The 27,853-nt window shown below is 40.9% G+C and overlaps 1 protein-coding gene across 1 annotated transcript; it reads left to right on the forward strand.

Moving 5' to 3' along the window:
- The first annotated feature begins 447 nt into the window (after nucleotides 1–447).
- Nucleotides 448–26,444, forward strand: LGMN (legumain). Its single transcript, XM_036735909.1, has 14 exons — nucleotides 448–638; nucleotides 3,891–4,045; nucleotides 10,707–10,804; nucleotides 12,931–13,012; nucleotides 13,800–13,885; nucleotides 15,273–15,348; nucleotides 16,145–16,207; nucleotides 19,034–19,100; nucleotides 19,789–19,907; nucleotides 20,004–20,093; nucleotides 21,933–22,133; nucleotides 23,669–23,839; nucleotides 24,334–24,401; nucleotides 25,829–26,444. The coding sequence occupies exons 2-14, from the start codon at nucleotides 3,908–3,910 to the stop codon at nucleotides 25,869–25,871; spliced, it is 1,302 nt and encodes a 433-aa protein (XP_036591804.1). The 5' UTR covers nucleotides 448–638; nucleotides 3,891–3,907; the 3' UTR covers nucleotides 25,872–26,444.
- The last annotated feature ends 1,409 nt before the right edge of the window (nucleotides 26,445–27,853 follow it).

Genomic DNA, 27,853 nt, shown 5'->3' on the forward strand with positions numbered 1-27,853 from the left:
CTAATATTGTAGCGCGCTTAGCACGGTGCCTGACGGTGCCTGACCCATAGGAGGCGCTACACAAACGTCAGCTGTCGTCATCATCATCATGGGGACGCGGGAGCCCCGGGTTTTTCTCTTTCCCATCTCCGTAAGAGAGTGGTTATGAGGATCTCTAACAGCGTCCAGCGATTTGAACTGTGCCGGTTCGCTCCCAGAGGCCTCATTCCACTCTCCCACACCGCCCGCCACCCTCTTTGCGGAGTCACCCGGCTAGCACGTGGCCCGCCCAGAAATCCCCAAACACCCCGTTGCACCCCGGGACTTGTAGTCTCGCGGCCTAGCGACTCCCACACGCCTTCCTCCCATTGGCCCTCCTGGACCCCGCCCCCTCGCCGGGGCTCCGCCAATCACCTCCGGGAGTGGGCGTGGGGGCGAGTGAGGTCTGGCGTCTTCTTAAGGTCCCGTGCCCTGGCGCCGGCTCAACCCCGGCGAGCGCTCAATCGAGGCGGTGGGAAATCCGCAGCCCGCCGGAGAGGAGCCAGGGCCAGCGTGGGGGCTACAGCTCTCGGCCGCGCGTCGCGCCCGTGCCGTGATTTCTGTCGGGTCCCTCCCGCCGCTGACGGACGCCACGCCTCCTCCGCCTCCACCGGGAGCAGGTAACCTCCCCTGGCCGCGCTCGGGGCTGCGGGGGACGGGGTTAGTCCGGGTCTTCCCGCCCCTCCCCCCGCGGTTGTCCCGGGGCAGCCCGGAGATTTTGTGTTTTTCTTTCTTGCCTCTTCTTAGCGTCTTGGTTTTAGTCGGGGATTTTCAGGGACTTCTTCTCCGTCTTCTGGAGAGACCCGGCCGGCAGAATCCTAGCCGTGGGCTTGGGAGGGACTTCTGGGGCCCAAGTCCCCATTGTACAGATAAGGAAACTGAGGGCCTCTCGGCGAGGAAGAGCTTGGCTTTGAACGCGGGCCCTCTTGACCCCAGAGGCTTCGCTCCAATACACAAGCATTTTATTTTCTCCCCTCCCCCCGCTCTAAAAATAACCAAAACAAAGTCAAGCAAGACCAATTCTCCCCTAAAAGAAACAAAATGTGCTTCGTTCTACATGTGGACGCCCGTCCCCTACCCGGAGGTGGTTCGTGAGCCCCCTCCCCGGTCCTGGCACCGATCAGTTGTTACGATCAAGTCTTTTCAAAGCTCTGTTTTGCCGCGTTACTGTAGTAAGGATGGCTGTTGTGGTGCGGGGGCTTTCTCACCGCCCTCCTGCGGTCACCGCACGCACACCTGTCTAAACAACCACAGCCAACGTTTGTGTAGTGCCCATCTGGTCCTCGGAGCAGCCTGAGGAATAGGTGCCTTTACTACCCCTTGCTTACAGATGGGGAAACCGAGGCAAACAGGTGAAGTGACTTGGGACACGCAGCTAGTAAGTGACTGAGGCTGGAGTTTTGAACTCAGGGCCCCTCGACTCCAGACCCAGCACCGTATCCACTGAGCCACCCGGCTGCCCACGCGCCATCACCCGCCCTCCCCTTTTCAAAAACCCTTAGGTGCCTCCTTCGTGTTGCTTCCATGTTCTTTAGGCTCACGTTCAAGGCCTGGGCCCCTCTGGTCTCAGATGACTCTCTTCCTGGGCTCCTTTTCTTCTTGGCACTGTAGCTGTCACTAACCTCGACACTCTTCTGCCACCACTGAGTTCACAAAGGCCTGAGGTCTTCCATCAGGCCTGGCCTTCCTTTGGAGTACTGAAATAGCTGTGCATCGGGTGTCTGTAGTGTAGTGTGAAAAGCACTATTTTCGGGAGTGGTGACTCGAGTAGGGAGAAGGGGGCAGATGCTGGGGACGTTGTGGAAGCAGAGATGACAAGATTTACTAGCTTGTTATAATGACAGTACAGGAGTTCGGGAGGGTATCTTTCACCAGAAATCAAGATTATCATCTCTTACCCTAAACAAAGCTAGGGACTTGTTTTATTTTGCTAGTTTATATGACATTTGCTCCTAACTTGGGTGAATTTATTATTTTAGAAGTAGATTTAAAACTGTTTTTGAAGAAGCTGGTACCAAGAGGGTCGATCTGGTAGGGATATCAAGTTATGCGAAAGCTAGAATGAAAACAAGCGGTTTGTCACTGACAATCACGGTTATCCCAAAAATTGGGTTTTGGTAGCTGTTTCTGGTTGAATTAAATTTTGGGATTAAAAAAAAGTCAATTAAAACATAGGTAACTTGTAGTTCAGTCTGGAGTAAATGATTGCTTACTCTTCCCCAAAGGCTCCCTTGGCCTTCATTTCCCTGTTGGAAGTACTGGCTAGTTGACATTCCACTATATTTGTGCCCTCCGGCCAGGCACCTTCCCCCATCCCCTTCTGCTTTCCAGAGTATTATCTTAAAGGGAGGCTTTGGGAGGAGTCTTTTGCTCTGTCCTCCAGCCATGCAAAGGAGAGGCTACGCAGGATGGTTCTGCGAAAACAGAAGTAATCTCCAGATGATGATGAATTTGTGGGTAATAACCTCTTCCCTGTGGGTAGCATATAGATTTAGGGAACCACAAATTAACATTATCTATGTTATATTTTATTTTGTTAAACATTTTCCAGTTACATTTTTGAGGGTCATAAACTGGCATTTATTATTTTAAATTGAAGAACAGGTTATGTAGGGGGTGGGGAGCACATTCAGAACAGAGAGTCACAGATGGATCCCTAGGGAAGGGGCAAGAGAGAGGAGACCTGGAGACCAGGAGACCTGAGCCTCTCGTCTGTGTCTGCTCTAGACAGGCTTGATCCTGATGTCTGAACCTTGGTCCAGGGCACACAACAGGATGAAGTTCCAGGGGGTACAGTTTTAGGAAAACCTCAAAGAGTGGCCAACCAAAGGTGGAGGCTGGAGTTCTGCTTGGATCTGTAGCACCCCTTTTATGGAACTGAAGCTTAGATGTTTGATCAGTTCAATCCCACACACTTCTGCTCTTTTGAAACATTCTTTTGTAGTTAAAATCTTGAAGAGATCTTTCTCTGCCTCTCTAACTTTACTTCTAGTTTCTTTGAATATGTATCCCACTTGTGAGCTGCGTGCTTGAGAGCTGCTGCTTGCTCCTCAGTTAAAGTGATCAGATCCAGATAAGGCCGGAGGGCTGCATATTTCCGCTTTAAGTCCTTTGGATTTCCACTTATGTTTACTGCAATGTCATTCATTTCTAGATACTTCAAACTAGTCAGTTCATAATATCCAAAAGTTTATAATCTTCCTGGCATAGCCCTGTGATGTCTGCCTTGGTGTCTCCACCACTGCATTGTCTAGGCCAGGGAAGGAAGAAGGACAAATGATAGAGGGGAGGGATGGGATGGGAAAGAAGAGGAAGAGGTGGGGTGGGGGGGTAGGGGTGGGAAAGGGCTCTAATTACATTTTAATCTAGTTCAGGTCATCCCCCTAGGCCTGAGTTTGATACCTCTGCCTTTTGTCATTGTAGTTGTAGGTCCTGACTGAAAGGTATGATTCAAATGTTTTAATTTAGGTTCTGTCAGCTTTGCATTCATATTAGCATACATGGATATTTTCTTAAGTCTCATAAATTAACCAACGTTTTCAATGTTTCCTTCAGATTGAATTTTGTAGGCAATTGTATTAACAAATTGTAAATGGACATTATTCCAGAAGTGCCACTGAAAGTTATGTATCAAGAAATGAAAAATTTTTTTTGGTTTAATTTGGTAAAGATTGGGCAAAGTGGGTAGCTGCATGCTTAGTACAGTTTCAGATATTTCTGTTCCAGTGAGTATTCTGTCCATTCTGCATTGTATATATAGGCTTATTTTTGACATTCATCACTGTGTTGGTTTGTTTTAGTTTTTTGAAGCTGAAAAAAATGTGTTGCTGCCTTTTAGCTTTAACCTTTTTATTTTCTCTATATCTCTGCAGTCTGAGCTCAAAGAACAATGATTTTGAAGACAATTGTACTGTTGGCCGCACTCTTAGGAGTTAACACTTTCCCCCTGGAGGATGCTGAGGATGGAGGCAAGCACTGGATTGTCATTGTGGCAGGCTCATCTGGGTGGGATAACTACAGACATCAGGTAAGAAAGGACTCATCTTATTGATTACTGTATTTGAAATATGTAAGAAGCCATGGAAGCTGTTGAATTAGATTTTTCTCAGGAATGAAACATTGGTTAGACAAACTGTCCTCTTGCCCAACCTCCCAACCCTCGCAAAGTGGACAAGCCAGCATGATTCCCAGATCAGTTTTTATTATCTCCTTCCCAGTAGCTCTTCCCTCCCCACCTGCCCTTGTAATAAAAGTACAGTTAAGGAAACTAGACTTTAGACTCACATACATACTCGACATACTTGACATACTCGACATACTCGACATACACTCGACATACTTCATTCCAAAAACGAAGAGCAGCCAGCATCTTAGTTAAATGTTAGACTTCGTTAAATTATTTAATGATTGGTTTTTTAAATACTCGCCTCCAGAATTCATATTTGCTTATTTTGCATAACTCCTGTTTAACATTTAATATGTTTTATTACGGCTCTTTAAAAAACAAAACTGCTGTACTTCCCCCCTTCCTGACAAAGTACACTTAAGCAAAAGAAATCAGTAAATCAATACACTGGTGTGTGTGCCTTATTCCAGACCTAGAAGTCCACCTTTTTCCCATGGGGCTGGAGGGTGAGTTCTGATGTCCTTTAATAATTTTTGCCTTTACCTTAACTTGGTCCTTGTGTACGTTGTTCTCTTGGTTCTGCTTGCTTCTCTCTCAGCCCATACAAGTGTCTTCCCGATTTTTTCCTGTTTCATGTCAGTTTCTTACGGTGTAATCTTTCATTACGAACATATCAGTTTCTTTATGGATTCCCACTTGGTGGGCCTCCCCTTTTTTTCCAAATCTTTGTCCTCACAAAAAGTACTGTAATACATGCATTATATGCAAGGGGGTTTCACTTACTCCATTTGACCTCCTTGGTCAAGGGTTGGTGGGTCAAAGAGGGTGATACATTTTAATGATTAACACATTCGACAGTATATTATTGTGCCTGTTCCCACAGACCACTTTTTTAATCTTTTGACATTTTATGCCAGTATGGAGGTGTATGAAGTGCAGTTGCCGTCCTTTAATTTTTATTTATTTTTAGTGATTTGCTGCTTCTTTCATGTGGTTGTTAATTTGTCTTTTTTGAAAACTATTCATCTTCTACTCACTTATCAAGGAGTGACATCTTCCTCTGACAGTTACCACCCACGTGACCTCCAACAAGTCACTTAAACATCCTGGACCCTCAGGTACCTCATGAATAAAATGAAGAGATGGACAAGATGGTCTCAGAGAGCTCTTCCACATCTACGATCCTAAGACCAAGGCTATCAGACTTTTAGCAAGTATTTGCCAGAAAGGTTTTCCCCCAAGAACTGATTTATTTTGAGTCATTGGCCACAGTAGTTCGTTGTGAACTTTCCCGTCCCACAAACCACGAGTTACTGAGAGGTGATGTACTGATTCAGATGCTCTGGATTTTTTATAACCAAACCTGAGTTTACTTGACTACCCCCAAAGCAAAGGATTTTATAAAAATTAGGGTTATCTGTACTAATTTTATTTCACTTCCTCACGTGTTGTTAAGCTGTTTTTTGTTTTTATTCAAAATTTTCATTTTTACTTCCCCTAAATTTTTCCCCATATTCCTCTTCTCCCTTTTTCTCAAGGACAGAAGAGAGGAAAACAAAATCTGGCAAAACTAGTCTGTTGGTCAGCTGGTGTAAGAGCCTATTTAGGAAGAACTGAATTCATTTCTGGTTCCAAACACTTACTCTTTTTGTGACCCCGTACAAATCATTTAGCAAGTTTATGTTTGTTCCCTCATCTGTAAAATGGGGATAGTAAAACCTACCTCCCAAGGTTTCTTGAGGGTAAAAGGGAGAAATTTGTAAACCACTTTGCTGATCTTAAAGTACCATATAAGTGTTAGCTGTTATTATGCTGTAATCATTCAAACTGGGCTTTTTATCTAAGATTTGTACTAGACCTGTGATTTAACAACAGATTCAGTGCTGGATCTGTCCTGAAAGGTCATCAGATTGAGGCTTTGTTACTCACTTTTTACAAGACCTTGGAGGCCTTAGGCAAAGTCCCATCTTCTCAGAACTGAGCATTTGGTTTCTTGATGTGAAAAAATCCCGAGGTTGGATCGGAATGTTTTTTAGCTTCTAAACTTGTGTGCCTGGGTAATTAGCTTATACTTGCTCAGCAACATGCTAATCCCCCAAAGCATACACTAGACCTTTGTCACTGTTCTGATGAGTGTGTAATATGAGCAATAAGGTGGTGCCTTTCACCCACTCGAGTGTGAAAGGATTATTGGTATTCGTTTGTTGTCTGGTGGTACTTGAATAAAACTGTCACTTGAACAAGTATAGGAAATAATGTTATTTCCTTAGGGGATCTTAGTTCTGGAACTGGAAGGAACCTTTAAACACATGCAGTCCAAATCCCTCATTTTATAGATGAGAACACGTACCCCCCCTTCCCCCAAAACAACAACAAAGAATTCTTCCTGTTTCCAGGAAATTTGTCAGAAATGACCCATGGATAACAAGAACATGGAACATGGAATTTCTTTTTTTTTTTTTTTGAATTATTTTTATTGATATCTTTTGTCTTTATCTGTATTTCCAGATATACCACTCTTCTCTTCCCAAATCCAGTGAGGTATCCCTTATAATGAAGAAAAGAGTGGAAGAAAGCAGTTTGGCAACTACTTAAACTGTTTGACAATATAGTTGTATGTGTGTGTGTATGTGTGCGCACGCGTGCACATGGACAATCTAAGTGTGAATCTCTTCCCAAACAGATCATATAAGGGGAGTAAGTGGACATGTTGCCTTGCTATGGGAGGTCATACTGCTGATGGGGTATAGGTTCTGGGAACCGCCTTGAACTCTCCTTGAATCTTCTCACTTGATCTGGCCTTCACTTGAGGCCATAAGCCTTTCATTATCCCTTGCCCAAATCCCACCCAAATCCCATTCTCTGGGTTCCTGGTGGGCGCCCTGTACCCCCACTGGCCACTCCCATCCAGAGCCTCCCTGGATCCCATCGTCTCATCACCCCAGACCACTTGGCCACCCCGAGATCCCTCCCACTGTCTTTCTGCATATAAGGTCCATCTTGCCTCCTTGAAAGTGCTCAGATTCCATCTAACCTGCTTTCGTTAGCATTACAAATGCTCAGATTCCTTTAGCATCTACCCCACTTGGCTGATCTTCAATAAACTTGGTTTTACTTTGGCTGAAAGAAGGCTCAGGTCGAATTCATTTGGGCAGGACCCGGCGTGTTGCTACATTGGGTCCCAGGCACCCCTAAACCTCAACATTGCTGTGTCAGACCCTAGCATGTGTTATTTAAAGAGCTGTTGCTGTGTGTTCTTTGCTTTTCCTCAGCTTTTTCTTACACAACCACCACATTTCTGGAGGTTTCCATTTGGAAGGGGAAAGTACACACAAGAGTACATTTACACTAGGGAAATATTAATCCAAGTTTTTTGAGTTGACTTTAATATCACCTTTTAGTCACTTTTTGAACTCTAGACAGCTTGCAAATCTGCTGTAGAGCCACCTTTTCTACGAGTTCTGAATAAGTTTTTCACCCTAATGCACAGGGAACAGAGAATGTTTGCTGGAGTCAGTGACTGGGGAGTAGCAGGAAGACCTTTGTATCTTCAGGGGCCAAGAAGAGATTTACTAGTCAGATTCGACATATTTGTGTGACTAACAAGTGCCCTCGTCGTAACTATCACCCCATTCGATGTTAGGTATTGTGCCTGTGTAAATGTGAAAAAATAAGGATTCCACCTAATGAGCATCTTTTGTCCTAACAAAATAAACCAGGGAGTTTTTTATGCACATTATCACAGTACCTGAGAGACTGTCTCTATTTTACACATGAGGAAAGAGGCTTAATTAGGGCAGGTCTGGGGACAAGTGGCAGAGCTGGAACTCACTATGATTCATGAACAAAATCCAGTGTTCCTTATACTTACGACCTGTTGTTGATTGCCTAATGATAGTTCTCAGCATTGGATTTTTTTAAAATAAAGTATAATTCTGAAATCTAAAGTAGGAAAATTTTTCTCAGGTGGTTGCTATACTGAGTCCTTTACCATATACATCCTCTCAAAGGAGATAATGAATTTCAAACTGTCTTAGAGTAAATTTTTTTTCTTGTTCCCATTCTGTCAACTTTTTTTAATTTGGTGACATTACATATTTAGTTCCTGAATCAGAAGTATGCTGTTTACTGAAACAGTTTTTTTATTGTGAACACCAAAAAGCATTTCCATACACCCAGCAAAACACAAAAGGATTCTATATGAAACCGAATCTCCATTTTTAATTTCTCTTGCTTTAAAAAAATACAGATTTTCAAAACTGCCCTCCTTGTTTTTGCTTTCGTCTGTTCTTTTCTGGTATTACTGTTGCTTACTCCCCCAGCTTCCCCATTAAGACAGAGGAAAAAAGCTCTTGTAAAATAAGCATAGGCAATCAAAATGAATCCACAAATAGCCATGTTCAAAAATACAAGGCTTTGTACCTTGTGTCCAGTAGTTATCCCCCAGTGGTATCTTCCCTCTTCCCATCCCCATTTGCTTCCCTGTTGAGTCTGATGTGTTTCTACACCACAACCTCCTGTGTCTATTTCAGGTAACAGTGAGGCTCATCTGATACCCACTCCTCCATCTCTTCCTCTTCCTTTGTATAGTCTCAACTATAGCACATCCCCTCTCTTCCTCCTTTCTACGCTGATGAATTTCCTTTATTCTCTCTTTCCCCCTGTCTTTAAACCCTTAGAACAGAGCCAGTCTACCCCCAAGATCTCTTTTTCTTATTTAATTCCTTCAATTCCCTTTGGAAACATTAAGGTTCTGAAGAGACATGGCTTTTCTCCCTCTTAGCATGTGAACAGTATATCCACTGTGCCTTAATGTACCTATTGCCAATTTCTAGACTCTTGGTTTGTATTTTAGTTCCCATTCCACTCTGGTCTTTTCATGAGAAATCTTTTTTTCTTCAAAAATTAATTCTTTTTCCCCCTTTAATTAGCTTTCTAGGATATGTTATTCTTGGTTGTAAGCATACTTCTTTGCCTTTCCTAATATTGTGCTCCAAGATCTTTTCTTGTGTATAGTTGAAGTTGCCAGGTCTTTTGTGATCCTTTGGTCCCTTGGTACTTGAGTTGCTGCTTTCTAGATGCCTCTAGTATTTTTTGGCTCTGATATCCCTGGAACTTCCTTTTTACTTTTATTTTGTCTTCTTGTTCTGATAGAATTTGGTAGTTTTCATTTAGATTTCTTGAAATGTGGTGTCCAGTTTTTTGGGGGGGAATCCGATGATTCTTAAATGATTGTTCCTTGACATGTTTTGCTGATTGCTTCTTTGGGATTTCCGATGTCTTATATTTTCTTAATTGTTTTTTCATCTTTGGATTTTGTCCTGATATTTCTTGCTGTCTCTGAGAGTCATTCAATTTGTTTGATCTAGTCCAGGGCTGTCCAAAATGCGGCCTGCCTACAAGCATAGAAATTTACAGAAATGCTTTAATAAACACGCAGAGCTCTCACTAAAATGGCAAATCAAAATATATTGTCTATTGTTTCAATAAAAACCTAAGGTTGGACAGCCCTGATCTAGTCTGATTTTCAGAGGTTTCTTTTCTTGGGGTGTTTACCATTTTCTAAGCTATTTCTTTTCCTTTCAGTCCTTTCCTCCAGAACTATTATTTGTTATGCATCTTTTGCTTAATTTCTTTTAGGTGGTCATGTCATCCTTGTGGAGAATCTCGTTTTTTCCCCTTTTGAGTCTCTGCTTATAGTTATTAGAATTTTTCTTTCTTTTAGGGAGATCTTTAGATTTGTGATAATTAGTTGCTGTTTTCCTTATTTATTCATCTCTCCAACTTTAGCTGGAGTACCCGGGCTAGGCTTTGTTCCCTGCTTTGCTTCTGGGTGTTATGATCTCACCCTGGATTCAGAGCGCTGCATTTTCAGAACTCTTGTCAAGACAGGCTGTTAGAGTTCTCGGAGGATCCCTTCTCTCTAGCTTAGCAGCCTTTGCACACAGCCTTGGAGGCGGCATCTCCCATCTTTGGTTGAGTTGGGGTGCTCCCGTGTGTCGGTGCTAGCTTCTCAGGGGAAATTCCCTTCTCTATTGGCTATAGGTTTCTGGCTGCTTTTTTGCATGTTTGAGGTGGAAGAAGTCACTTATTCTAGTTTTTCTTTGGTTCTCTTGGTCATAATTTCGGGCTGGTTTGAACATCATTTGTAAAACAACTTAGAAACCTTTCACATCTCCTGTATTCCTCAGTAGCTTCCAAAATGATTTACAAGCACAGGTCTTCCCTTCCCCTCGCTTTTGTTCCCTATCCCCTCTTCTCTAGGATAAAATACATTCTGCTGTTTGGCATTTGAAGTCCTAGACAGTCTCATTTTGGCCCGCCTTTCTAGACTGATTTCCTATGACACTCCCGCATGTGCTGCGTTCCAACTACGCATGACCTCCTACTTTCTGCCCTGCCTCCATGCCTCTTCCCCCGGCACCAACAGCTACCTCATAAATGCTTATTGGATTGTCAAGAATGCTTAATGTTATTATACTGTGACCTTGGCTGAGGCAGAATGTTCTGACAGACCGCGCTCCAGGAAGCCTGGGAGACCTGACGCCCTGTTCTTTTCTAGGCTGACGCCTGCCACGCGTACCAGATCGTTCACCGAAATGGGGTTCCCGATGAGCAGATAGTTGTCATGATGTACGATGACATCGCAGGCGCTCAAGAGTGAGTAGGAGCTTCGCAGAACTCGGTAGAAAAACAGATGGAAGAGCTGTTACGCCAGCGAGTGTAGATGGCGCATAAGATCATTTGTGGTTCATTCGGAGGTTAGTTAGCCTTAAGTTTGGGGACATCGTAACAGCGGATCCTGAGCTCCCAAAACGAGTGTCGGAGGAAATGCACGGTTGGGTTTTTATTCTAGAGTCTATTTTCTCAGAGCAAATTAGAAACAGTAAATGGGAGGAGAGGAGAGGAGGGGTAGCTGATGAGATTCAGACACCGTAGTAAAAAATGACAGCTGGTAGCCCTGAAGTTAAGGAAAGACACAGAAAAAAACACCTACGAAGCATCTGTAAACAGCATTAGTGTTCAGTTCACAGCAGGCTAGGACCGTTCAGTGCATGAAGTCAGACAACCTTGAACCTGCTGTCGTCACTGATGTTCCTAATGACTCCAAGCCTTAGACAAAAGATAGTCTAAAACAGAAGGGTTTTTTTTAAACCAAAAATATTTTAAGATGTTTAGGTGCTTATGGATAGTTTCAGTATTGTGGGAAATTTACTCATGGAATGTACTGTTCCCGATGACAAATGGGGAACTACTGTACACCATGCTGCGCCTGTAAAGTTATTTTACTTAGACTTGACTACCTTGGGTATATGTTTAAATCTTTTTGTAGCTTTTCTGGGATAGGTGTAAATAGCAAAAACAAAGCTTCGTGTCTTCAGATTTGTAAATACGTTACTGTAGTCATGGCCAAAGTAATTCATCATTTATTCAATCTATTCATGATATGCTTCTCTGTACGTACTTGGATTGGTCTTTGGAGAACAGACTTACCCTATTGGTGTAGCCTTTCCAGAATGGTAGAGCCTGTCAGAGCTTTCATTAGTAGAGACTTTGGGGAAACCCAGTGTTACCTCCATGCAAAGAGGAAGTGAAAACAATACAAGAATCAAAATTTCAGATGAGTGGAGACTAGGCTGCTGTAGACAGTAGGTGTGTTTCTATCTATGCATAAAAACATGGCATGGATGTATAATAGGAAAAGGAGGTAGGCTAGTTGTGTAGAAAAGAGAAGCATGTAAAATGTCTGAGTGTCATTGCTAATGATTAGTCTGTGCCCTCAAATGAGGCTGTTAGCTAATTTTTCATATTTTAGTGCTTTATCAAACTACCATGTACTTTATAATAAAGCTAAGCAAAATGAGAAAACTTCATTTTTTAATAACAAAGGGCCCAAGAGAAACAGTAGAGGGGCAAGTAAACGTGAAGAGGGAATAGGACTATATCTCAATTTTATGTGGCAATGATGACCAAAAAAATAGACTAGATGAGGGATGGGGAGCCTGCGGCCTCCAGGCCTTCCAGGACCTTGGGTGCAGCCCTTTTGACTGAGTCCAAGTTTTACAGAACAAATACTTTTATTAAGGGCATTTGTTCTTTGAAGTTTAGATTCAGTCAGAGGGCTGCACTTGAGGATCTAGAGGGCCACACGATGGGCAAGTCATTTCAGTTTCAGTTTTCTCTTCTGAAAAATTAGTGTTGGACTAGATGACCTCTAAAGTCTTCTAGCTTGGATGATAAATAAAAAGAACATATCTGAGTAAAATCTGTATTTTTGGTTTAGACTTACCAGTGGGCATCTCTTATTGGCTACTGGTATAATGAATTCGGGGCACAACAATTTTCAAAGTTTAAATATAGTAGAATTTGAAGTTTTTTGTATTCAGGTGTCCAAAAAGCCAGGTCAGTAGTCTCAGTTCCATGAACCCATCAAGTTTCATGGTTAGTTTCAGTAACTTTAATGAAAAAACTAGCCTAGTCCACATGCCTGGGAATGATGTTAAATATATCTCTGACCATACCTTACGACAATACTATTTGCTGTAGCCCTATTTAGTATGTCATGGTGCTGTATTGTATCCTACTTGACAAAATTAGGGCTTTTGTTTTAAGATTGTCTTACCCAAAATGTAGATCCCCTTGGATTGTGTCATAGTGAGGTACTAATGCATTTCTTTTAAATGGATTTGTCATGTTTGGGGTATCTGTGCATTAAGTTTTGTTTACATTATAGGGTTCAACTCTTCTAAATAGCTGTTCTCTCACTTAACTTTTTTTTTTTCCAGAAATCCTACAAAAGGTGTTATCATCAATAGACCCAATGGCACTGATGTTTATAAAGGGGTCCTAAAAGACTATGTACAAGAGGTAAGTTTATGCTTCAAAGACTGGTTCCTCCTAAATGTCTTATTTCTCATCTGCGTTAATTATTTTTCTTTTTTCATGTTTATCAAAACACCAAACTAACTTCTTGTCAGTATTTAATGTCTTATAGGGATTTGTATTAATAGTACAGACCTTGGGAGCTAACGTTTCCCTAATGTTAGAGAAAGTTTGAGCAGAAAGAAACAGACAGATGTATTGAGGTTTGTGGAGGCAGAAACATTTGCCTCTACAACAGTTCTTTGAAAATGTGGAGTGAGAGAGAAACATTGAGGATGCCACCAAGCTTTTGAGTTTGAGTAACTTGAGGAGGGTGGTACCCTCAGCAGCAGTAGGGAAATTCACAGGAGGGTCAGGTTTGGAAGGAGAGAGAATGAGGTCTCTTTTGGATGTAGTTTGAGATGCTTTGGGGAAGTCAAGGTCAAGGTGTCTAATAGGGCATTGGTGATGCATAATGGTGCGCTGGAGAGAAGAGGATGCTATAGCTGTGGGAATAATCTGCCTGGAGATGACTGAACCTGTGGAAGCTGATGAAGCCATCCAGTGAGAAGGCATAGAAGGAAGGGAGAAGAGAGCAAGTGCTGCCTGGCTCACAAGGATGAGGAAGAAGGGTGGAGGGGAGAATGTGGCCCCACAATTTCAGGGAAGATCAGATGTGACCTCGCCCTTGGGGGTCACTCCATGGCACGGACCCTCTTGTGGTGTACTGCCACAGGAGTGAGAACGTTTGCCTTTGACGCAGAATGATGTTTGCATCTTTCTTTTTACCCAGGATGTCACCCCAGAAAACTTCCTTGCTGTATTAAGAGGAGACGCTGAAGCTGTGAAGAATAAAGGATCAGGGAAAGTTTTGAATAGGTAATGATCGTTTTATGGAAATCAGCAAGCATTTATTAACAATTAAGTTCCTGCCTAGGAGAGCTGCTTCAAGGCCAAACTCTTGTACTTCAGAGCTATAATCTTGGCTAAGTTACTCAACCACTGAGCCTTAACCTTCTTATCTGCACAGTGGGGGTGCACTACTTACGTTGCCTGCTCCACACTTGTGGAGAGTAGATGGAATATTTTGAGCACTTTGTACATGTCGCCTGCTACCATTGTTTATTCTTAAATAGTTTACAGGTACAAAAAGTTTATAGGCATTAGAGCCGGAAAAGTTTCTTGGTCACCTGGTTTGATTTACCTTTCTGTTTTTCTTCAATACTGCACAGAACTGAAAATTCTGTAACACCCTCTCTTTGTAAGCTGTTATATATAGGGGTGGCTAGGTGGTGAGGTGGATATAGCCATTGGGCTTGGATCCAGGAAAATCTGAGTTGTGTGACCCTGGAGAAGTCACTTAACCCACATTTGCCTCAGTTCCTCATCTGTAAGATGAGGACATGCTGGAGAAGCAAATGGCAAACTACTCCAGTATCTTTAACAAGAAAACTCCACGGACACATGGGGTCACGTAGAGTTGGACACAACCAAACAACAACAAAATAGATGCATATTCATATATATAGATAGAGATTATAAATATGTAGTCTCTCTCAATAAATATATTGTCAGTTTATCTCATCATGTGAATATTTCCTTCAGATGTACAGATTGCAACCCAGACATGCCTTCTCATCCTGTTCATCTTTTGTTCTTATCTTCCCCTAGAAGGGGTTCACTTGGTGCAGTTTAAAACTTTCTCCTTGTTGAATCATCTGGTGATGACAGAACAAGCCCCTGGTGCCATGATTTTGATGGTGCCATTAGTTAAGACTTAATCGAGCCAGTATCGATTGAGTATTCTCCTTCCCTGTGTGAGCCTTAAATCTCTTAGCCCCACACGTGTACTGTATTCAGGTCACTTGGGTCAGGATTCTATTCTTGTGACTTGTGCCTCAACCCTTGTAACTTTACCCCCTGCCCTGTAATCTTGTTAATCATTATAAAAGATCTTGTCTTCCCTAACTACTGATGAGCCATTGACCCCTTTCTTCTCTTTACTAATAAAGTGAACATATGCAGTACTTTATCGTCTCCTCCTCTTCCCTCTCCACCCTATCATTCAGAATAGTATCTGTGTGACAGAAGAAACTGAGCTGGGTGTGGCTCTGTTGTTGCTTTTGGCCCTAGACTGTTTGACTGGCTCTACGATTTTAAACTGTTTTCTTTGTTAAGTTATCTTAAAAATGGAAGTGGCAGATATTTTAGGATGTCATAATTTATTGCGTTAGCCAGCCTAATGAGGGGTGATTTCTTTTGGCAGTGGTCCCCAGGATCATGTGTTTGTTTACTTCACTGATCATGGAGCTCCTGGACTCTTGGCTTTCCCTAATGATGATGTGAGTTTTTCAGAACCTCTTAAAGTTATGTTAAAAAAGACAAAATCAGGCTGGCATTTAGATTAAGAGAGTAATCTTTATAGTTAGAATAACAAGGTATCAAGTGAACTCATACAAGTTAAGAAGGACAGGATCTAAGCTGCAAAACAGTCTAAGAACTGCTTTTCCGTAGAATTCCTTTCTTTCCTCATTTATCTTATGGAACATCTTCTGGTAGAAGGAAGGACAGAATGAAGTACCTTATTTATAAAGTTCTTCGTTTGGGGGGGGGGGCGGGGCTGGTGAGGAGTGCAGGAGGGACTGCGATTTATTGATCTAAGAAACTACTAATGAGGAAATTCCCCTCGACCAGTGAAAATCTGCTAACTCAAAGTCGTCTGCAGAGTTGCCTGGAACACTCAAAGAGGAAGGGACTTAATGAGGAACCCACAGCCAGCGTGTGCCAGGAAGGAGACGGTGGCAGACCTAGGTCTCCTGGGGAGAGGCAACATGGCCTTTCTGCAAACAGCGCCTTGCTGCCTTTCCTCTCTCCTCTTAACTGTTGAAATAAAACACTTAGATGACTTACAAGCTAGCTACGTTACCTTGAACTTGAACAGGTGACGTCACCCGCCGCCCCATCTTTAACATGAAGGCATCAGTGTTACTCTTCTGTGGTTCTGTGATATTTAAAAATATTTGTTCACTGAGATTTAGAGACTTGCCACCGGCAAATTGTGTTGCATTGCTGTGACGTGAACAGTAGTTTATGCCATTCTGACCTATTGATTTGAATGATGTAATATTTGCCTTTCAGCTTCATGTAAAGGATTTGAATAAGACTATCCATTATATGCACCAGCATAAAAAATACAAAAAGGTAAGCTCAATGTTGGTAAAATAGTTGGGGGGGCGGTGTAGGAGTGCTGGGAGTGGTAGAAGGGTCTAGGAAAATGAATATATAGCTAGGATCTTTGCATCCTATTGAACACCATGCCTAATTAAACTCCTAGTATGTGTTAAGGTACCGCTGTTGTGTAAGACATAAAAATAAATATAACAAAATTCCCGTCTCCTAGGAGCTTTATAATCTAGTATACACATATACATATAACTATTGTTGTAAAATAGAATGTTAAGAGAGGAATTATGAGAGTTCAGAGGCATGGGTTTAGTGGTTTCCAGGTAGAGATTTGAGGAAGGCTTCCTGGAAGAGATTAGAGATATTGGAGCTGGGTTGTGAAGGATGCTTAGAACTTCATCATGTAAAGATGGGTGGGAGTAGATATGCCAAACTTAGGCAGCAAAAACCAAGAGACAAGAAAGCATAAAAGGAAGAGAGTAAGTTTAGGAGAATAGGGAAGTAGTAGGAGTACCTAGTTTGGGACTCGTGTGTAATGCCAGCCTAGGAAATGGGCCTCTAAGGAAGGTTTTTGAGCAGTAGTGTGCCGTGATTAAAACTGCATTGTAAAGTTGAATCTCTTGGGTATTGGTTGATTTTGCTGAAAATACTCCCCACTCCCACCCCCAGTCTCCTGGGTAGATAAGGAATTGGAATGGATGAATGAAAAAACATTAAATAAGCACTTTTACTATATACCAAACACTGTGATAAATCTGGGGGTGCGAATACATAGGCAAATAAAACCCTCACCCTTGATCAAGAAGCTCAACATTCTAAGGGTTGAGGAACAAGACTAGGGAATAGGGGTGGTAGGAAGGGGCAGTTTGGTCTTAAAGTAACCTGGGGCCATAAGGAGTATGTTGGCACACCCCATCTAGATACAGTGACCAAGTTGTTCACAGTTTGTGGTTCCAGGACTAGAGATGGGTCAGAAAAGAAAGAAAGAACCCTCTTGGAGAATGGGGCCTCCCAGGATAAAAGTTTTCCAAGACATTGTCTCTGGTATGAGCAAGGTAGTGATTGGCAAAGATACAAAATGAAGGTGTTCTAAAGACAAGATAACAACAGTAATTTTTTTGGAAAGTTACACTAAGCTAGTTTGATCTGGAAGCTACTAATAGATCCATTAGAGATTCTCTTTTAAAATTTTATTTATTTTTTTGTTCTATGTTAAGTTTGAAAATGTCTTCTCCATCCCTCTCCACCCCATACTAGAGAGAGCCACCATTTAACACAGATAAAACACACACACTCACTCTTGCTCTCCCTCTCCCTCTCGTAAAACCATACTATGCTTACTCTTTCTCAGTTCTCTTTTTGGAAGTGGATAGCATCTTCTTTCATAGGTCCTTTGTAGTTGATTTGAGTATTTATAATACTTGGAATAACTTAGTCTTTCACAGTTGCTGTTTGAACAGTGTTGCTGCCGCTATATACAGTGTTCCGCTCATTTCACTTTGCATCTGTTCATACAAATCTTTCCCTGTTTTTCTCAGATTAGCCAGATTATCATATCTTAATGCACAGTAGTAATCCGTCACAATCACTACATCTTGTTTTAAGCCATCCCCTCATTTTCTAGTTCTTGCCACCACAAAGACAGCTGTTAGAAATATTTTAGAAAGTCCAGATTCTTTTCCTTTTTCCCTGATTACCTTGGGAAGCAGACCTAATAGTGGTATTGTGGGGTTAAAGGGTATATACAGTTTTATACCTCTTTGGTGGGATAATTCATTCCAGATTGCTTTCCAATGGTTGAGACAGTAGACCGTTCACAGTTCCACCAACAATGTATTAGTGTCCTCAGAGTTGTTTTAATTTGCATTTCTCATCAATAATGATTTAGAGCTTTTTTAAATATGACTATTATATAGCTTTAATGTCTCACTTTATATCATGTCATGTATCCATTTTGAGCTTATCTTGATAAATAGTGTAAGATAATGGTCTATACCCAATTTCTGTCAGACTGCTATCCAGTTTTCCATTTTTACCAGATAATGAATTCTTATCCCAAAAGCTTAAATCTTTACATTTGTTAAACACAAGGTTACCGTAACCATTTACTACTGTGTATTACATGTCTACTCTGTTCCACTGATCTAGCTTACTAATGGATCTTATTGGTGAATGCATCTTGGCTAAGTAAACCTTGTTTTCTTTACTACAGTTGATTTACGCAAGGTTATTTTAATTAGAGCATTTCTTGTTTGGACTATACATCCATATCCAACCTGTTGAAAGTAATGCTTATATTTTCAAAACTAAGAAGTACTTGACTCCAAATCTCACCCTTCCCCCCACATTTTTTTTTAAGTAAAGGAGTCCTCTTAATATTCATTATCCTAGCTCTTGCAGTTACATGGGTTGCCTTAGTAATTTTAAAAGAGACTTGTTTGAATATCAAATTATTAAGAGAGACCTTTTGGTAACCTTGGAATAATTTACAATTATTTTCAGGAATTTCCAAAGTGACCATGTTTTTAAATGTTTGTGCTGTGAAAAATCAACACTTGATTTCATTCCTTGTTCATTTTGAGAATTAATGCATAGCTGTAATTATTTCTACTAATACAATTTAATTTTTCAAAATGAACCCTCAAATCTTCTCTTTTCTGTCCCTACCCCCAACTATTTACTGTGAAGTAGTGGTCCTGTTTTAAATAGGATTCACTTTAAATGAGCACTTTTACCAATTTCCCTTTTAATGGAGACACACACATATATCCTTAGCAACCTAAGAAGGGCACTAGTTAGCATTTGAGATTTCCCTCTGGGTAAGAAGAATTGTTTGTTTTGCAGATGGTGTTCTATATTGAAGCATGTGAATCTGGCTCAATGATGAACCACCTGCCTGATGATATCAATGGTAATTATTATAAAAACTTGATGTTTAATTAGCCCTCATAGTGTTCTTTATATATAGTCATTTCAGTTTTTCTTTTTCTTTTCAAACGGGATGGAAGGGGGATAAAATAGGTTTTTATTAATTAAAAATTAATTTAATTTGAAAAAATTCATTGTCACTCTTCACACAAGCTCTTCGAGATAAACTTTTTCCTAGCTTCTAGGTGAGGAAATGGAGACATGGAAATTCCATTCGCTTCTAGGCTCTTGATTCGTTGACTCTTACTGAAGTGAATTATGTCGACGTGTACCATGGAGTGGTTTTTCCTTTTATGGATTTTAGCATCGTTTTGAAAATTCACAATTTTATTTCTGTATTTAAATTTAGGAAATCACTCTTTAAAATGCAGTACAGGGCTTTCTTTAACACTGGCTTGACCTTTTTATGTCTTCCATGCTTCTGAAAAATATCATTTCATGTAAGAGTATTCTCTTCTGATAGCTTATTTGTTCCATATTTTAAGATAGACTTGTTTGATGACTATCAAAAAGTATGCTACTGAATACATAGTAGTTAAAATTAGATTCTAGAAACCTCTAAGTTGTAATTTGAATATTTTGTTCTGACTGGGGTTGAAAGGAGAGTTTAAGTTCCAAGTGTTTCCAATGGCAAAGGATGAACCATGCATAAAGTTTAATTTTTTTTATAGTTTATGCAACTACTGCTGCCAATCCTGCTGAGTCTTCCTATGCCTGTTACTATGATGAAGAGAGAGGTACTTTCCTGGGAGACTGGTATAGCGTCAACTGGATGGAAGACTCAGATGTGGTGGGTTCTTTACCTGAGGCAAGTGGTTCATCCAAATATTTGTAATTAGGTTTAGATGCTAAGAAATGTAATTGTGTCTGTGTCTTTGTCTTGTAGGAAGATCTGACGAAAGAGACTCTGCATAAGCAGTTTCAGTTAGTGAAAAAGCATACCAATACCAGTCATGTCATGCAGTATGGAAACAAGGTAATGCTGGCATCATTCAATTTTCTAGAGTCCCTTTCCCTTCTGTCTCACCCTCCAAAAAAATTGGAGGTAAGGAGCAAGAAGAGAAAGAAAAGCAAAGCCTTCTCATGTTTGAGAATTAATATCAACTCTCGTCTCGTGATTGGTCTTTGTATTAGAATTCTTTAGGCTTTCTTTTCATTGTTTTATAAATTGTTCTTCCTGACTCTGCTAACTTTTTTTGGCGTCAGTTGGTACAGGTCTTCTCAGTTGTCTCTGAAACTGTCTTACCATTTTTAATGGGGCCAGTTACAGTCACATAACCATGATTTGTTTATCCTGTCCTTAGTTGATGGTTTCTTACCATAGTTTCCAGTTCTTTATTATAACAAATATGGCAGCTCTTCAAAAATTTGGGCTCACCTGGGTGCTTTTAAAAAGTCTCTTATCCTTCTGGGGCCTTCCTGATAGCAGAGTGGTTCCAGAAATCACTTTGCCCATCCCTATACACACTCATCACATTTTGCTTTCTTTTCATTTAGGTACTTATGTATAATTTTGAATTACGGTTATCTGTCTGTGTCATAGCTCCCAACCAGACTATAAGCTCTAGAAATATGTAAAGTGGTAAATATAGTCCCTTTACCCACTGTACCCCCATGAGTCACCTGGAGAGCCTGACTCAAGTGGCACATGTCTAAACCACAGTGTTCTAGTGGCCAGGAATATAATCCCAGCCCCCAGACTCTTACTTTGGTAGAGATTTGGTCCTTTTGAATGTTGCGTGTCTCAGTGAGCTCTTTCACCTCTTTGAGGCTCAGTTCTTCTCTAAAGTAGAGTTATCTCTGCTTCTACTACCAACTGCCTGAGGTTGTTACATGGAAAGCAGTTTGTTAAAAGTAAAGTGCAATAAATACATATACACCCATACGTAACACATTCATTATTTTACCTTTGTGTTTACCATGAAAAGTTTAATGAAAATTATCAGAGACCCAGCATGGCCTTAAGGGAATGAGACAAAAGACAAGTTTTAAGGGACAGAGTGAAAGGTATTATGAGGGGGGTGGGAGGAAGGCTTGGTCAGGCAGAGCTCAACATAAGGGCATGAGTACCAAAAGAAAGGCAGTCATAAGAATGGCCTCCAGGGCAAACTTTGCGGGATCCAGTACTTTGTCTTTTCCTTTCAGTATTGCTTACTTGATGTAAACTTTTGGGTTTATTTCATTAGGTTCTAGTTCCCTTGTAAAAGTTAGCTTACTTTCCTGGAATATAGCCCATACATGATAGCATATGGATAGCATACATCCCCTTCTGTTGGGATGCAGCCTATTACAAACTATGTAATTCAGTAATCACCGTAGCTATTTGGATCTGACTGGTGGGCCGGGTTTTGATGTTAAGATCATTAGTTGGACCAGCAAGCTTTGCTCTAACCTTGGATACAAACCAGGCAGCTGTTTTGCTCACAGACCCCCATCATTGTTCATTGAGGACTGCATAGTAAGTGTGGCTAGATGAGCAGGTCCATTTCTTGAAAAGAATTTCATGTTTTCATGGAAGCAACTGCTTCCCTCCCTTCCTTTTTTATTTTTTAATTGTCTGAAACAAACTATGTTGGGCAGGGGGAAACCTCCGTGGTTTGCCACTTTTAGAGCTTAAAATTACTGACACATTTTAGACAGTAAGTTGGTATTTGTGCCTAGCTGCATTGGAAGGATGGCTGCTCATTCTGAGGACTGTAACCTTGGTTTCCCAAATGTAGGGTGTATGTGGGGTGAATTGGAAAGCTGGGTTCAGGCCAGAGGTGGGACATAGCTGTTATTTCAAGGAAAAGTGATTCTTTTTCTTGTTGTGCAGACAATCTCCCACATGAAGGTGATGCAGTTTCAGGGAATGAAACACCAAGCCAGTTCTCCCATCTCTCTGCCACCTGTGAAACGCTACGACCTCACTCCAAGCCCTGATGTCCCCATTGAAATTCTGAAAAGGAAACTAATGGCCACTAATGATGCAAATGAATCTAAGAAAATTGTTGATAAGTTGCAGGCACATCTACAGGTAAGTACATGATCATTTTCAGGTACCTTTTCTAAGATGTCTCTGGGCAGAACATAATGTAAATGCATGCAAACATACCTCTGAACTTAGGTCATTGTGTTAGGAACTCCAAACAACATCTTTCAGTCTCATCATGAAAAGAGTCATGTGTGTTGAAACAAAGTATTGGTACTTTTTATCAAAATTGTTAATGAGAAGAAGTAGTTGACTTCAATTTTAGCAAGTAGATTGAGCTTAAACACGGGGTAGGAGTGGGTAGAGGTACAGTAAAGAATCAGGAAGCTTCCCTGCAGTCCGTCAGTGTGGCTGGTATGTATGGCCAGGTGGCAGGGGCACGTTAGTATGATTATCTTTAATGATGATTCTCGCTCAGTTTGCATAGAAGACATTGCTTTGCTTCTCTCACTATCATCTGTGGCTGGATGAGTCTTTAACCAATTATACTTAAATTCATTTGGAAGAAATCTGATTTTTTCACAAACTGGCAGCAGTACCCCAAGTTCTCCCCCTTCAAAAAAACTAAAAATAAGTAGTTACTTAGGAGCACTAGGCTAGCTTTCACTAGCCTACCAATACCAACTGGGATTAACAGATCAAGAAAGAGACTTGTTGGATGGTGGTCTTCGCTGTGCTTTTAGCCAACCTATTTTACTAACCCACATACACCAGAATCCTCATGATAAATAATGCATATGAATGGCAAAGAGCTTGAAAGGCCTTCCTGATTATTTTTTTTTTAATTGTGAGTTTTTTGTGTGGTTTTACCACATAAGCATGTTTGAAGGTATTTTTGGAATGAAGTGACCTGACTTACCTGTTTAAAAGTGAGAATAACTTCTCATCCTCAGTTTTTATAGGCACACTGGCCACTATAGAAACGTCATCTTGCTGTTATATTGGATAACTAAGACCTTACTTTATACAAAGGAAGTTCCAGACAAGTTATTTAATACAGCACAGGGAAAAGATTATCAGAGGAGAATTAAGGGACCTGAGTTTAGGTCCTAATTTAGTACTTGCTTGCTGTATGGCTTTGGACAAGTCTTTTTCTTCTCTATGCTTTAGTTTCACTTGCTAAAATAAGTTGTTGGGCTAGATAGTCTGTTTCCTGCTCAGACACTGTCCAAGTCTTAGACATCTCTCTTGTTGAGCAACTTCATTTGATAGTTTCTGTCCGTGTCCAAAGAGAGGGAGTTGTACTAGATATACTGTTAGCGCATCATCTTGGAGCCAATTGCTTTATGACATGCCAGGAATTCTTGAAGTCTTAAGGCAAGATCTGTTTGTACTTAGGTTATTTAGGATTTGTATGTTTTTAATATGCTGACAGACAAAGCCCATTTTTAACAAGTTTCTATAAATACATGTCAGAAACCTTCAGAAAATTTCTCTAATCCTGTTCGGAAAGCATTTGTTTAATCCCTGTTTCCACTGACATGTACACTAGCCACTGTAGGAAATAAATGACAAACTATCTGCCCTAAAGGTCCCTTAGTGAGGCTACATCCTACAAACAACAATTAATTTCTTCACAGGCTAGAACCCTCATTGAGAAGGTTGTGCAGCAAATTGTAACTGTAGTGACTGCATCCAGTGTTCAGACTGAGAAAATGCTCTCTGAGAGACGGACACTCACAGCCTATGGTTGCTTTGAGGAGGCAGTGATTTATTTCAGGACCCGCTGTTTTAACTGGCACTCACCCATGGTAAGTCACATTTATGATAGAAATCAGTCCCAAAAGCTAATTAGAATCATGTTGTTAAGTTCAAATCACGTCAGTTCATTGAGTGCCATTGTGGAAGATTCATCCTATTGAAAATATGGAATGTTTTGCTAAAGGGCTTTTTGTTTTGGTTTTTTTAACTTGAGGCAAAAAGCATATTGGAGAGGAAAAGAGCTTTGTAGAGAACATGGGAATTGAATTCGTAGCTGCCAAGATGCTATTTTTCTATACTGTCTGTGTATTATGGGATAGTTACACTGTTTTCTGACCCCTACTGTCATTCAGTCTTGTATTTTTGCCTGATAGTCATTTGCAGTAGAAAGGGGGAGATGTAGCAGGCTGCTGTCTATGATAGCACTTTAGATAAAGTGGCTATATAGTGCAATGATTGATTCATAATAAAATTAAGAAATATTCTGGATTTAAAATAATTCTGAATCTTGCTTTTAAAAAGAAAAAAATCTGTTTTATTCCAGTATGAATATGCTCTCCGACAGTTACATGTGTTCGTCAGTCTTTGTGAAGAAGCTTACCCACTTGACAGGTAAGTACACAGCATTTGGAGAATTAATAATCATTTAAAAGCAAAAGAGGGGATAGCGGTCAATGGTTTACTTACTAGAGAGAAGTCTTTGCTTCTTAAAGTTAGCTAATAAGAGTTTACAGGATTTTCTTTTAAAAATACCGTATATTTGCATCATCTACTATAGCCCAGTGCTGATGCTGCTTTGTAGCATGGAAGTGATCCTGAGTTCATGAACGTCATGCCAGCAGAGCTTAAGCTTTGGCAGCTTCTACTGTGTGTACTTCAAGGCTTTAATTACCAGCCTTGTGATGGACTAACTACGCTCACCTCTGTTCTCTAAGAATCAGCCTAGTTGAGAGGTTCCTTATCAGAACAGCAACTTTTTTCTCAATTACATATAAACAAAAACTTTCTGGCATTCCTTTTTAAAATTTTGAGTTCCATATTCTCTCCTTACCTCCTCTGTCATTGAGAAGCAAGCAATTTTATATAGATTATACATGTGCAGTCATGTAAAGCATTTCTATGTTAGCCATGTTGCAAAAGAAAACAGATCACCCCCCCCCCCCCAAAAAAAAAAATTAATAAAGTAATACAAAAGGATGCTTCAATCTGCATTCAGACATCATCAGTTCTCTCTCTGGAGGTGATAACATTTGTCACCCTAAGGCCTTCAGAATTGTCTTGGATCACTGTGTTGCTGTCAGCTAAGTTATTCCCAATTCATCATTCATCTTTCCGTATTACTGTTACTGTTACAATGTTCTCCTGGTTTTGTTCATTTCACTTTGCATCAGTTTACTTAAGTCCAGGTTTTTCTGAAAGCATCCTGCTTGTCATTTCTTAGCGTAATAGTATTCCATTACAGTCATACGCCACAACTTTTTTAGCCATTCTCTAATGAGCATGCCTTTGGTTTCCATTTCTTTGCCACCACAAAAGGCTGCTATAAATATTTTTGTACATGTAGGCCCTTTTCCTTTTCAATTTGGACCTAGTAGTGATAATTGCTGGGTGAGGCATGCGTAATTTTACAGTCCTTTGGGCATAGTTCATATTGCTCTCCAGAATGGTTGGGTCAGTTCACAACTCCATCAGCAGTGCCACAGCAACTCTTGAAGATATCTGCTAAGTGGTGGAGAGGTGACCATAGATGTTAGTGGGTAAAACACCTTAGCAAAACGGTTTTGTTTTTTTGTAGCTGAGAGGACTGAAATGCAGAGGGGTTTGAATGATTCATTTGGGCACATAGCAAGTCAGTGACATAGACAAATTTAGGACTTGGGTCTCTTGGTCAGCAGTTCTTTGCTGTAGGTTACTTAAGTTTATATTCTGTAAAGGCCATTCTGTGTTGCCATATTTCATTTCCATTTCAACTTAGAGTGAGATGTGAGGAGTAAGAAAGTTGATGTGGTATATGTAATTTATATTCTTGTCTCTTGCAGAATAAAGCTGGCCATGGACAAAGTGTGCTTGGGCTACTACTAAGTCCACCTTCCCAGTTATTTCCAAGAACAAATGTGAAATTTATACTGATGGAAGACTGTGGCTACAGCTTTGTAGCAGGAAAGAGGCTGACATGTTTGTCCTCTCGTGAATGCTGCTAAACCATTCAGAAGGTTTGCACGTGGGGCATTTCTCCAGGAAGCTTCCCAAAGCTTCTGTTGCTCACCTTCTCCCTCTTCCCTCACTCTTTCAGATATATGAGTTATTGCTGAAAATGGTGTCTATGGGGATGGCCAAAGCATTTGCATTGGTTGAAATATTTCTGATCTTTACATGTAAAATTTTCCAGTTTTGAAATTAGTAGTTTAACAAAGAGAGAAGTTCACTTGGTTCCTTTCTAGTAACCTCAGCATGCTGACCTGTGGTGACACTTTATTGCTGAAGTTCAGCAAGTAAGAAGATGACAGGTACTTAAGGAAATTACAAACATGGACAGGAAAGTTATTTTTCAGAAAATTTATGTTATGATCATGTTTCTCCAAAATTAATGTGTATATGCATAGAGTATATGATGAGTTCAGTGCCTAAAAATAAAGATTTTCAATTTGTTACCTCTTTTTTTTATACTTTCTCCTTTGGAACCGTCCTTCCATTGTGACCAAGCACTCCTTAATCCTCCAACTCTGCTTTCCATCTCTCCCTACCATTGCTTTCCACGTACTCTGCATTCTAGTCAAGCTAGAGTAGGAGCCTGTTTGCTTATCTTTGCCCTGGACTTACATAGATCTCTTCCTTTAGGTGCTGAAGTCCCTTTCTTCTAGCTCCAAGTAGTTCGAGAGGGGTCCTCCCTTGCCTGGCAGGGATTTTTCCTTCCCAGGAGGCTTTAGCACTTTGTCTTGGTCTCTGGGAGGTGTGAAGCTTCTTGAGTTCAGGGATTTTTGGATGCTTTTGTTCTCTCAGTGCCTAACCCAGGACTTTGTATAGAGTAGATACATTTAATATATTTACCCATTTGGATTTTTGACTATGCTTACTGTTTTAGTTTAGTAAGGCAGCTAGAGTGCCAGGCTTGGAATCAGGAAGGCTCATCTTCCTGCATTCAGATCTGGCCTTAGATACTTAGTAGCTCTGTGACCCTGGGCAAATCTCTTCACCCTGTTTGCCTCAGTTTCCTCATCTGTAGAATGAGCTGGAGAAGGACATGGCAAACCACTCCTCTGTCTTTGCCAGGAAAATTTCAAAAAGGGGTCACAGAGTTGAACACAACTGAACAGCAACTGTATTCGTTGCTCTGGACTACCTGAGCCTGTCCAGTGCTGTCCTTGGTCCGAAATGACTGTCTTGAAGGCCCCCCAGTGTAGTGTCACCTCAAAAAAGGATAGACAAATGTTTGCTCTACAAACAAGACGGCTCTGCTTCTCAGCTCTAAAGCTTGGGATCCTATGAATGACAACACCAGCTCTACGTTGCGTGGTGTCAGGGTGGGGAAAATCCATAGTGTTCCAGGAAGATGATTTCAAGTTGACTTAGGAGTTGAAAAAACAGGCATTAAGTCTGGCACAAATCAATTGAGAATTAAGGAAGTGCTTGCTGTGCATTTGCTAGGCAGTGAGACCCCAAAAAAAGCCCACCAGAAAATGAAACAATCCCTGCTCTTAACTGAAAACAAATGAATTTTTAAAAAAATTATTAAGTGCTTACTATGTGCCCAGGCAGTGTGACTTGGAGATTGCTCAGGTCAGAGAATTGATGTAACGGGAAACTGGGAAAAGGGTCTTTAAAGACTCTTAAACAGAATGTTTAAACTGATAGTAAAACATGTCTGACATATTTGGCTAAAACAAACCCAGGTTAGTTATTGAATACGGTTCATTGTTCTTTTTGCTATCATCCACTGCCCTAGTTAAGGGCGCCAGCCTCAGCCCTTACGTGTGTCATAGTGGCTTCCTACTCTGATAACTGCCTGTGTGATCCTTTGCCTCTAGGCAACTCTAAATCTTTTTAAATTATGAACTAGACAGACA

This window comes from Trichosurus vulpecula, chromosome 8 (genome assembly GCF_011100635.1).
Source record: "Trichosurus vulpecula isolate mTriVul1 chromosome 8, mTriVul1.pri, whole genome shotgun sequence".
Taxonomy (NCBI): Eukaryota; Metazoa; Chordata; class Mammalia; order Diprotodontia; family Phalangeridae; genus Trichosurus; species Trichosurus vulpecula.

Excerpts from the sequence above, each read along its gene's own strand:
- LGMN (XM_036735909.1), top strand. The coding sequence starts at position 3,908 with ATGATTTTGAAGACAATTGTACTGTTGGCCGCACTCTTAGGAGTTAAC. Across the intron at positions 16,208-19,033 it reads AGCATAAAAAATACAAAAAG|ATGGTGTTCTATATTGAAGC; the intron begins GTAAGCTCAATG and ends TTTGTTTTGCAG. Across the intron at positions 23,840-24,333 it reads TTAACTGGCACTCACCCATG|TATGAATATGCTCTCCGACA; the intron begins GTAAGTCACATT and ends GTTTTATTCCAG.